A 12,413-nucleotide genomic window follows, 5' to 3' on the forward strand; every position below is an offset into this window, starting at 1 on the left:
CAGTTCCTTTAATCTGCACTATCTTCATGGTGGTGAATTCCTGTGACGCTTCTAACCTTGAAACCAAGGATTTTCATTCCATCTGGGATGTTCTAGAAACTCTTGAAAATGGTTCTAATTGGTTGTGGTTTTTTTTTAATGGTGACTCCATTCTTTTCTAAACATTGTTGACCTGGTGGTGACTGGATTTTGTGTGGTGCCCATGGGTCCCTTTTCTTACTGGTTCTAATACACATAATATTAAGAGATTTTGACTAAAGATTTCAACAGAGCTTGCTGGAGTAGTCTGCAGATTTCTATTGTACTTACAGTCAGAGTAAACTGGAAATCTAGCACTCCAGTAATAGCATGGAAATGGAGTACAGTAGTTTTCATTGTTATGGAACAGCCCATGTTCCCACATCCCTGCCTTTGAGGCGTATCAGACTCCTGTATCTGCAAGCAGTAACAAAGGCCAGGTTTACACTAATAACTTGTGTCACTCAAGTGTTAATAAGCCACCTCCCTGAGTGAAGGAAATTACACCGACCTACACACCAGTGTGGACAGCTCTGTCGGTGGGAGACCTCCCACTGACATAGCTACTGCCTCTCTTGGAGGTGCATTTATTATGCCAACGAGAGAGCTCTGTCCCATCCGCATCAAGTTTTTTCACCAGATGCGCTACAGTGGCACAGCTGCAGCACTTCTAGTGTAGACTAGCCCTAATACACAGCACACTGAGTTACAACTTTAAGGGAGTAATAAAACTGTCCTCTTTCTTTTCAGGAGCTGAAAGCACTGATGGCCCAGCACAGCACTAGCGCCTCTCAGCAACCTGGCAGCTCCCGTTCCTGTTTCCCAGGCTGCGTCTCCTCCAGTCAGAGCCAGCACAAATACCACTTTGAGAAGGCCTTCCTGGTTTCTCAGTCAGGGAGCTGCCGGGTTATGGCTTACTGTGACTCACTGAGCTGTCTAGTGGTGTCACAGCCCTCTCCGCAGGCCACACTTATTCCTGGTAAATCAGCAAATAACTAAAGACATTCTGGGTTTTATAGAAAGAATCAAAAAAATTTTATCTGCAGGCTTAAAAAAGTTAAATATGTTCTCTGCTCTTTCTTCCTCTACCCCACCCACACAACCTCCCTGTGGATTAGGGGTGCTCCCTCACTAATACAACTACCACATTCCACCTGACCCCAACTCCGCTTTTTCCCAGTAGTGTAATTTACCTCCCCATTGGCAGCTGGTAATTGTACTCTCCCAGTAATTAATTTTTACAGCTCTGCCTCTTCGTTATGAAATCCCATCCCCTTGGGAGGGGTGCAGAAAGATCTGTGTGATGCCTCTCACAGAGACTATTGCACCCTTGCAAGAGCTGTAGACAAGCACCTAAGGGAATCAGGTAAAAGATTTAAATGCAATCTCTCATATAGAAAACATCAGATTCGGAAGCGTGGATTGGCCAGTAAATGTGGGAACAAACAAATATTGTTTTTGAATGCGTTTGTAACTAAGTGCATATATGTACAGAGGCAGTATTACCCTGTGGGTGAAGAGGACTGGGAACCCCTTTGCATTGTAGTCACAACTCTGCTTCTGACTTGCTGTGTGACCTTGGACAAGTTGCTTGTCTTCTCTGAGCTATTTCCTGTCTGTAAAATAGGTACACAGTCATACCGGCTTTCACTGCAAAGAGCTTTGACATTCTCTGACACTTGAAGTACAAATTATTTTATGTGGTTAATGATTTGGGATCTTAAACTTCTCTTTCAAGAGATGTCCCTGTGGGTGCTCCACTCTAGGTGAAGGTGCGTCCTTGCACCTTCAATCCCAGATTTTTTTGCAGCAGTTTCTGTATGGGCCGTGCACACACAGTGCCTGCCTTGCATGCTCTCAACAGTGCTTGAACAGTGTGTGCATGGCCCAGACTCCTCAGTTCCTTCTCCACCATCCCCGTCCAGAGATAGAGTTTAGCAGTTTCACTCTTCATAGCCATTGTTTAGATACAGTTCTAGTAGTTAATTAGTTTTTGTTACTTATTTAGATGTTTATTACTTACCTCCTATAAAAAAAATTTTAAAAAATTCTTTACTTCAGAGTTAGTGACTCCCAATATGTCTGGTTCACCAGGCTTCTAGAGATGCCTATAATGCAAAGACGCCATCTCTGATGACCATTCTCAGTGCATACAATGTTTGGGGAAATCCCACGTACTCCAAAAATGCGTACTGTAGTAAACTTAAAGTTCGGACCCACAAGGACAGCGACCTCAGACTGAAGCTCATCCTCCTGGAAAAGTCCCTCAGATCCTCATCGGACTCAGGCCAGCAGTCTTCCTCCTGATAGAATTCACCACCAAAATCCTCACAGGATAAAAAAATGGCAAAGAAATGACCAGCTTCCTCCCGTCTCAGGAGGCACACCTCTTCTAAGCAATCGCTGACTACTTCGGCTCTGTCAGTGCTGGCCGTTCCATGGCTTAGCACATACACTTCTCCAGGCATCTCTGGCACCAACCACACGTCGGCAGCCACGCGCTCTGGTGCCGAGGCTCAAGGCTTTGAGTTGCCTGCCTCCAATGCAGCACAGTTGGTCACCAACAAGAACCTGGTACCGACTAGTGTGATGGCACTGATGTCACCAACTACTGCTGCGGTGCCGACACCACAAGCTCCACCGACCATGCTCCCTGTGTCATACTTCTCATCGCCGACTTCGCGCACGACACTCGCTGAGTCTATAGCACCTTCATCATTGGCAGCTACATCAGCTCAGCCCAAAGCGCCGCCGGCATGGACTGCGCCTCCTGCATCGGCACAGTCTCAATACATGGCGCCTCACCTGCCTATAGTGCCTCACCATTCAGCATTGCCAGCCACTGCACAGCCCCAGTTTCTCCACCACAGAGACCTAGCTATCGCTCCCACTCCAGTCTCTCCTCTACTAGGCACTGACCTCTCACCGGGACTATCTCGCAACTGTCTCCTGCCCCTTCACACCTCTTGAGTGAGGAGGACATTGACGGCATTTTTTCTCCATGCTATTCTTCCCATTAAGACACCTGTGACTGGGGGACATCTTAGATCTTGCTCCTCATATTCCAGGGAATTCCCACCCTAGTATGGCCACCCTTGAGTGGGACCACTCATACATTTCCCCAGCCATTGGCCATACTGGAATCCCTGGGAATCTTATAAGAGACGTTGTAGCACTCTACCTACCTCATGCAGAGAGGATCTTAGATCTCCTCCCCCAGCCACAAACAATGATGCCAAGCTACAAGATGAACCAGCAGCTCAGCCAGCAGAGGATATCACACCTGACACCTCTCTAACTAATAAACACTCATCTGTCTCGCCCAAGAAGGCTATTATGCCTCTGCCACCACCAACAGCTGACTGTTTCACACATGTCCAGGACTTATTTAAAAGAGTTGCGGATGAGCTCAAGATTACTCTTGAGGAAGTGTCTGAACACCAAGACGCGCTTACTGACATTTTATAACCCACCACCTCTTCCAAAATAGCATCCCCAATCAATGGGGCCATCATGGGACCAGCTAAAACCATAATGCAGACTCCCGCGACTATACCCCCAACCTCCGGGAAAGCAGACTGCAAATATTACGTCCCCTCCAAAGGTTCTGAGTTTCTCTGTACACACCCGTCGCCCAATTTGGTGGTGGTTGAGGCAGCCGACCAGAAAAAAAACCAGCAACATTTCCGGGCTACCCCACCTGATAAGGAGAGCAAGAGGATGGACTTATTTGGCCACAAAGTGTATTAATCTTCCACCTTACAATTAGGGTGGTGAACTATGTGGCTCTTTTGTCAAAGTATGACCACAGGAACTATGCTAAATTCGTGCAATTTATTAATGACATTCCTGAGGACAAGCGACAACAATTTAAAGCTGGGGTCTCTGAGGGACAGATAATATCCCGTATGGCTCTTCAGGCTCCCCTTGATGCTGCTGACACAGCCATCAGATCCACCGCCACGGCTGTTGTCACACGGTGATCCTCATGGTTCACCTCCTCCTCCTTCCTAACCCTAACCAAAACATTGTTGACGATGTCCCTTTCGATGGCGAGAAGCTGTTTGCAGCAAAAACGAATGAGGCCTTCCATACCATGAAGGACTCGTGTGCCACACTAAGGTGGCAGGCATATGTTGCAGAGGGACAAGGATGAGACAAAACAGCTATCAGCCTTGCCAAGGCCCAGAATATCCCTCCTACACTCAGCAACAGAAAAGACATTACGATCCACAACAACAGTAACGCCATAGACCTAGAACCCAATGAAGCCTCAACCCCCTCCATCAAACCAGCAGATCTGAGGCTTTGGTTGCGGGTATAGAAGACCTCCCACCCACTCCAGCGCCTACTGCAACCATCCATCCTTTTGGACGCCGTCTGCTCCTATACCTCACCAACTGGGAAGCTATCGCTACGGACAAATGGGTCCTAGAAATCATCCGATCGGGTTATGCCATCCCCTTCCTCTCCATGCCCCCTACCCACCCTCGCTCCCCATCACTCATCAGGGACCCTTCTCACAACCACTTGCTCTGTCAAGAGGTGCACCATCTTCTACAACCAGGAGCAGTGGAGCAGGTACCCACTCCACAACGGGGGAAGGGATTTTATTCCCCACTATTCCTTGACCAAAAAGCAAAGTGGGGGATGGCGACCTATTCTCGATATTTGACAACTAAACATGTTCATCCTGAAATTCAGGGTGGTTACCCTGTCAACGATGATTCCAGTGTTGGGGCAGGGAAATCGGTTTTCAGCCCTCGACCTGCAGGATGCGTATTTTCATGTCACTATACACCCTCCCCAGAGACACTTTCTCAGATTTGTGTTGGGCATGGATCATTACCAGTACAAGTTTTGCCCTTTGGTCTTTCAACTGCTCCCCAAGTTTTTTCCAAAATTCTAGCTGTTGTAATGGCACACCTCAGAAAAAAGAGAATAATTATTTTTCCTTACCTGAATGACTGGCTTCCAACCGTGTGTTCAGGAGACATTCGAACGACCTACACACCCGTACATTGCTTCCACAGCCTTGGCCTGCAAATAAACATAAACAAATCTACTTTACATACTACCCTGCAGCTAGACTTCATAGGAGCTCCTCATGATTCCACCACAGGTCTCACATCACTTCCAAAGGACAGATTTTGCACACTGAGCAACCTTCATCATGAGGGTAAGGAGCAGCCCACAGGTCACCCCTCAAGACTACCTACAACTTTTAGGCCACATGGCTGCATGCACATTCATTGTCATGAACACACACCTGTACATGCGATGCCTACAGGGCTGGCTAGCCACAGTTTACAAACCCAAAGTGCACAGACTAAGCAGACTGCTAACTATCCCCTCAAAAGTATAAGATTTGCTCATATGGTGGACCCTTCCTCTCAAATTGTGTTCTGGGGTCCCCTTCCAGCAGGATCCTGCCTCCATTATTATCATCACGACAGATTCATCCCTCACTGGCTGGGGAGCACACATGGACCATCTCATAACTCAAGGCCTCCGGTCTTCTAAAGAAATCACACTTCATATAAACCTAGAGCTCCAAGCTGTCTGCAATGGCTGCCTCCATTTTCTTCCCCTCATCAAGAACTACAAGATCAGTCATGACCGACAACATCTAATGTATGTTTTACATAAACAGTCAAGGGGGAGCTCGATCCCACTTCCTGTGCACTAAGGCTATAAAACTTTGGAACTGGTGCCTCCAACACAATATTCACATCTCGGCCTCACACGTCCCAGGTTCTCAGAACACCCAGCGGATGAGCTCAGTCGATCCTTCGCCCTCCATCACAAGTGGAAGCTAAATGACACCACTCTTCACGACATTTTCCAGAGCTGGGGCTATCCCCAACTGGATCTCTTCGCAACTGCAGTCAACAAGAAGTGTCCAACATTCTGTTCCAGAGCAGGTCTGGAAAAGCATTCTCTGGGAGAGACATTCATGATCACTTGGTTCGACACTGCTGTATGCATTCCCACCAATACCTCTGTACAGAGTGGTACAGAAAATAAGGAAAGACAAGTCCCAGGTCATTCTAATACCTCCGACATGGCCCAGGCAACCGTGGTACCCCTTTCTAACAAGGATGTCCATCCGTCCCCCAATGTTGCTTCTCCCACTCCCCAACCTACTATCACAATGCAGGGGCTAGTTATATCGCCCCAACATAGCGATGCTCCACCTCAAAGCATGGCTACTCAATGGTTCTCTAATGAGAAACTAGCCTGGACTTGTTCTAAGCATGCAGTTTTATTACATTCCACGCTCACTACCTCTCTGCAGAAATGGAAATGGCTCATCACTTGATGTTCTGCCAGACACACCCCTCCAGCTTCCACCGATACTAGACTACCTTCTAGAACTCAAAGTAGCCGGCCTTTCTCTTAGCTCGGTAAAGATTCACTGAGTTGCAAACACAACATTTCACCACAAGGTAGAGAACACCACTGTTTTTTTCCCATCCTGTCACCAAAAGATTCCTCAGAGGTATCCAAACGCTCTACCCGGACATAAGACCACCGGCTGAGCCATGGGATCTACACCTGGTCTTCACAGCTTTGATGTACAAACCCTTTGAACCCTTGGCTATCTGCTCCCTTCTACACCTATCCATGAAAACCGCTTTCTTAGTGGCATTTACATCTGGCAGACGCATGGGGGAACTCGGAGCAATGATGGCCGAACCTCTGTATACTACCTTCTTCAGAGACAGTTACACTTTTGTACACATCCTAAATTCCTTCCTAAGATGCATTCATCTTTTCACCTGTATGAACCTATTCACCTACTAACATTCTTCCCAAAGACACATGCTAATGTATTTGAGGCAGCAATGCACATGCTTGACGTTCATAGAGCATTATCCTTCTATCATGATAGAACAAAGCCATTTAGACAGATCCTTAGGCTCTTTATCGCTCAACAATCTCAGGGCAAAGCGATCTCCACCCAGAGACTATCCAAATGGATATCATACTGCATACATCAGTTACCAATTGAAATAAGTCCAACCTCCTGTGGCAATCAAGGCTCACTGTACTACAGTGGTTTTCAAAGCGCGGGTCGCAACCCAGTACTGTAAGGCATTGGGTCACGGCGGCTCCCCTCAACACCGCCGACCAGGCCATTAAAAGTTCCATTGGTGGTGCTGCCCAGCTAAGGCAGGCTAGTCCCTAATTGTTCTGACACTGCGCTGTGCCCTGGAAGCAGCCAGCAGCAGGTCCGGCTGCTAGGCAGGAGGGGGGCCACAGGGCTCCACACGCCACCCCCACCCCAAGCACTGGCTCCTGGCCAATGGGAGTGGGGGGAGGAGGGGCTGTGCCAGCAGGCGAGAGCTGCATGGAGCCACTTGCGCACCTCCGCCTTGGAGCCGGGCCTCTTGCTGGCCACTTCCAGGGCGCAGTGTGGTCCACGGTGCCAGGATGGGCAGGAAATATGCCTTAGCACCCCACTGACCGGGAGCTGCCCCCGCACCAATCCCCTGCCCCAGCCCTGAGCTCCCCCTAAACCCAGAGCCCCTTTCTGCACTTCAGAGCTCTGACCCCCTCCTGCACCCCAAACCCCCTACCCCTCACCCCTACACTCCAAACCCCTTATCCCCAGCTCTGTTGGGTCTCGGGCATCAACACTTTTCTTCAACTGGGTCACCAGGAAAAAAGTTTGAAAACCACTGCTCTACTAGATCCGGTCCACTTCCATAGCATTTCTCCGCAACGTCCTGCTTTCCAACATATGCAAGGTGGCCACTCAGGCGTCGGACCTTTGTTTGCTAAACGTTATGCTCTCATGCATGGTCCTTCATCAGACACCCAACTGGGTCGAGCTGTCTTATCAACCACTTTCTTACCAGATCCGCAGTCCCGACCATCATAAGAGATACTGCTTTTCAGTCATCTGGAGTGGAGCACCCACAGGGACGTCTCTCAAAGGAGAAGAGGTTACTCACCTTGTGCAGTAACTGATGCTCTTCAAGATGAGCATCCCTGTGGCATGCTCCACTACCCACCCTCTTCCCCTCTACTTCGGAGTTTGGAGCAGGCTCCATTGTAGAGAAGGAACTGAGGAGTCTGGGCCATGCACGTGCTGTTCCAGCACTGACAGTGCATGAGGCCCATATGGGAACTGCTGTGAAAATCTCTGATTGAAGGCACAGGGATGCACTTTGACCTGGAGTGGAGCACCCACAAGGACACTCATCTCGAAGAAAGTCAGTTACTGGACAAGGTGAGTAACTTCCTCCTCTTTCTGAACAACTTCTCAGTTCACCTTAGTCATCTTAGCTTCTATATAGGGACAGCTCTCTGGCTCAGTAATATCGGAATGCAGCTCTGTATAGTGACATTTCTAGAGTACAAGTGAACAGTTTACCTGTAACCTGTAACTATTCTTTGAAAGTACATTATCATCCTGTATAGCGCTCCAGCCACACTGAACATTGGGATTTGTTTAATTTGGCTAGAATGTCTAGGACCTGGGTCGAGAGCAACTGACAGATTATGATACTAATGCTGAAATTCTCATGAGTTCTGTCACACTGACCAGAACGCGTGGAGGAGCAGAAAAAGGAGTTCTGTAGTGATTGATCTCCAGAACAAGATACCTACCCTTTCTGTGCACACTTCACAAGTCCACAAGTTCAGCATAAATACTGAAGTGAGACCATAGCTTAAAATCAGACACCCCAATAACTTGATGTGGTCACCAGCATACATAGTATCTGATCAGCTTTGTCCTTTCTTCATGACAGGTTGTGGCTTTAAGATGATAAGTGCTGCCAACCTGAAGAGCAGTCAGTACATTCCCATCCACAGTAAGCAGATCCGGGGACTGGCCTTCAGTAATCGGACAGATGGCTTGCTGCTGTCTGCTGCTTTGGACCATACGCTCAAACTTACCAGGTGTGTGCTGCTAAACAAGGGCAGCCAGCCCTATCTGCCCTTCACATTTTCCAGGTTTGGCTTTATCTCTAGCTCACCTCTGTGTGCGCTTTGGAGCACCCATTTTTTCTTTCTCGCAGGGAGTTGAGAACAGATCTCAGTTTGAACTTCATCCGTCCTCTGGAATGTGTGCATTATCGTGATGAATTGTTCTCACTTCCTAGTCCCTTTAATGAAGGAGGGATTATGTCCCTACCTTTTCCTGGTGCCGCCTCTCAGTGGCATCTCTGTTGGGTACAGCTTTGAAAGTAAGCCAGCACAAATCCGCTGTATCTTGTGGCACAGATGTAGCGTTATCTGCTAGTGTGACTTTTACTACCTGCTTGATTCTCTTTGATCTAGGATCAGGGTTTTTACTGTTTTCCTCTGTCTGTTCCCTACTCCTCAGAAGGTTGCTCTGATTTGAAACTTCTAATCAAGGTTGAACTGCACACAGCTGAAGTATATGGAAAGAGCGCTAAGCAGCACTCCTGAGAACTGCTGTTCCACTAATGTAGGAACAATACATCTCTACAGCTGTGCTGGGAGACTTAAAAGGACATGTTGGGGTAGAGCAGAGGTGGGCAAACTACAGCCCGCGGGCCACATCCAGCCCACAGAACTGTCCTGCCTGGCCCTTGATCTCCCAGCTGGGGAAGGCTAGCCCTCGGCCCCTTCCCTGCTGTCCCCCCATCCTCCGCAGCCTCAGCTCACTGTGCCGCCAGCACTCTGGATGGCAGGGCTGCAAGATCCTCCAGCCTGCCCCAGTGCCCTAGACTGCGTGGCGGCATGGCTGCCAGTCCTGGTGCTCTGAGCAGCATGGTAACGGGGTGGGGAGCGGGAGGGTTGGATAAGGGGCAGAGGGGACCCAGGGGCCAGTCAGGAGACAGGGAGCAAGGGGTGGTTGGATAGGTGTGAATCCCAGGGGGCGGGGGTGTGGATAGGGGTTGGAGCAGTCAGGGGACAGGGAGCGGGGCGCGGGGTTGGATGGGGGGGGTTAGGGACAGGGGACCTGGGAGTGGGTGGTCAGGGGACGAGGAGCAGGGTGGTTTGGATGGGTCAGGGGTTCTGAGGGGGGCAGTCAGGGGACGGGAAGTGGGAGGGAGGGTGCAAATAGGGTGTGGGGGCCAGGCTGTTTGGGGAGGCACGGCCTTCCCTACCCAGCCTTCCATACAGTTTTGGAACCCCAATGTGGCCCTCAGGCCAAAAAGTTTGCCCACCCCTGCGGTAGAGGAATCCCACAGGATAGGTGGGATTCCTCCAGTCCTGGTCTGTAGCAGATGCCCATTGAGTATTGTGGTGTTGGGGGTTTTTGTCACTCCTTATCTCCTTACTCCATACTACCTATATTGGTATTTCTCACTGGCTGACTAAACATCTTGAGATCCAGTGCTACTCGACTTATGTTTCTCTTTTCAGTTAGGACAGGCTACAGTTATGCCCTCTAGGTTGTGAGGTTGATGTCTCTTCCAGTTCTTCGTGCTCATGGCGTACCTATATACATAATTAAAAAAGTAGAGTTGTTTTGCAATAAGATTAATTTAATTCTAATTTTCCCATTCCTATTGTCTATATGGTGGAATATGTCAGATATTTTTGAGTTAAACAAGTTACTCCTTCCTGCCTACTTTAAAGCCAGTGTGTAAGTTCTGAGCCTGTAAGGTTGGTACTCTTGCATAAATGGAGACAGTTTAATGCAAGTAGTTGCCACTCATCACAGAATTTATACCAATGCTTGATACGCAAACCTTCCTCTTTACACTACTGATACTTCCATCAGTTGGTCTCTAACAAGTTGTATCCAGTCTTCACTTTTGCTTGATACCAGAATGTTCTCTCAGAAGATTGCCTGCTTCAACCTACTCTTCGCTTTCCCTGCATTGGTCCCTGAGGTTGCTTGACTGTGTCAACCTCCCTTTTCTAATCACTTATTGCCATTTGCATATCCCTAATAATTCTCCAGGATGTGTTTTGTCCTTTGTTACATCTCCTGTTCTGGTACATGGAAGAAAACATAACACATTGTTCTCTGCATAAATCACTGTTTTCTGGTTCCTAACTATTAGAATCTTCATCAGGGTCACCTGACCTCCTGCCCCGCCCCGCCCGCCCCTGGGTGGTTCCTTCTGTGCAAAATACTTGTTGTGGGTGTCTTGGGTGAAATGACTCTACAGATTCCCTTTTTTGATATCATCTCTATCTTTCATCCCTACTGAATCTCAATTTGCCACATGTCTCTGATACGTCCCTCCATGCAAAATCCATTTTTAATTTCCAGTTTCTTCAGTGACTCCAGCCTCAGCTGCTGTTTCAGCTCCTCTGCCTTGTCCCAAACACAGCATACACTTCCCCCAATGACAGCGTTCTGCAAACTGTTAAGAATTTTTTGACATTCATATTTGTGTGTGTGTGTGTGTGTGTGTGTATACGTATACTGTTTTGTTTACCCTATTTGCTCTCTAACACTTGCTTAAATCAGTTCCTTTAGGTGTTAAATGCTGTTTCTCAGAACTTGAGCCCTCTCAGATAAACAGGCAGAAGAGAATAACTAAGCAGGGAGAAGAATCTTAATGAATGAGGCTCCTAATTTCTGGAAAATACAGTATTCTGGGACCACAGTGCAATGCGTTCTCCTCCTAACTATTTCCAGACAAGTAATTTAACCCTGCTCTCCCAACAAAGCAATTAGGAGCTCAGTCTGATACTCCTATCCCTGCAGCCAATATAAAGTGATTTTTATTCCCCAGGATCAGACCAAAAAGTCGGAGAGAAGGAGTTATTTTACCTTTTTCAGCATCTGTATATGCTTTGGTGGAATGCTAGATCTTGACAGTTTCACAGTGATATACTATCTATATTCTTCAGATTCTTTTCTGGACTATGGGGATTAAAATCTGTAGTGGGGAACAGCCTCCTATTCAGTTCCTTAGGCAGAGATTTATTCTAGACTTGTTAGCTGGGTGTGTTACACTGAGTCTTCTCATCCCACAGTATAAGTTTGCATTGTCACTATATTCCTTTCCCTCCACAGTTTGACAACAAATACCGTGGTCCAGACGTACAATGCCGGCCGCCCTGTCTGGAGCTGCTGCTGGTGCCTTGATGATACCAACTATATCTATGCTGGGCTTGTCAATGGCTCTATCCTGGTGTATGATCTAAGGGACACAAGCTCTCATGTCCAGGAACTAGCCCCTCAGAAGTCCAGGTATGATTTCACAGTCTGTATCCCAGAATTTCACAAGTGTACTGCCAGTTAAATGTAGCGTCTTAAACAGATGAGTATAATTGCCTGATTAAAGAGCATCTTTTGTGCACGTTAACGGTAAGCTGTAAAAATATTGGCTCGTGGCTTAACCAGGGCAGATTCAGAACTAGGAGCAGGGATGGAACAATCTGAGATACTGTCACCTCTGCAGTTCTGCATCTGAGAATTAAACGTTAGTACAGATGTCTGGTCAGGA

General features: G+C 47.9%; 1 protein-coding gene across 4 annotated transcripts in view; it reads left to right on the forward strand.

Moving 5' to 3' along the window:
- Positions 1 to 12,413, forward strand: part of RFWD3 (ring finger and WD repeat domain 3) — a 63,139-nt gene that overhangs the window by 36,367 nt on the left and 14,359 nt on the right. For all 4 annotated transcript variants that reach the window (XM_077831112.1, XM_077831115.1, XM_077831113.1 and 1 more), the window contains 3 exons: positions 769 to 997; positions 8,781 to 8,931; positions 11,981 to 12,157. In XM_077831112.1, the coding sequence (XP_077687238.1) occupies positions 769 to 997; positions 8,781 to 8,931; positions 11,981 to 12,157 (557 nt within the window). The remainder of the gene's footprint in view (positions 1 to 768; positions 998 to 8,780; positions 8,932 to 11,980; positions 12,158 to 12,413) is intronic.

The sequence above is a fragment of the Eretmochelys imbricata genome, chromosome 12 (assembly GCF_965152235.1).
Source record: "Eretmochelys imbricata isolate rEreImb1 chromosome 12, rEreImb1.hap1, whole genome shotgun sequence".
In the NCBI taxonomy this organism is placed as follows: Eukaryota; Metazoa; Chordata; order Testudines; family Cheloniidae; genus Eretmochelys; species Eretmochelys imbricata.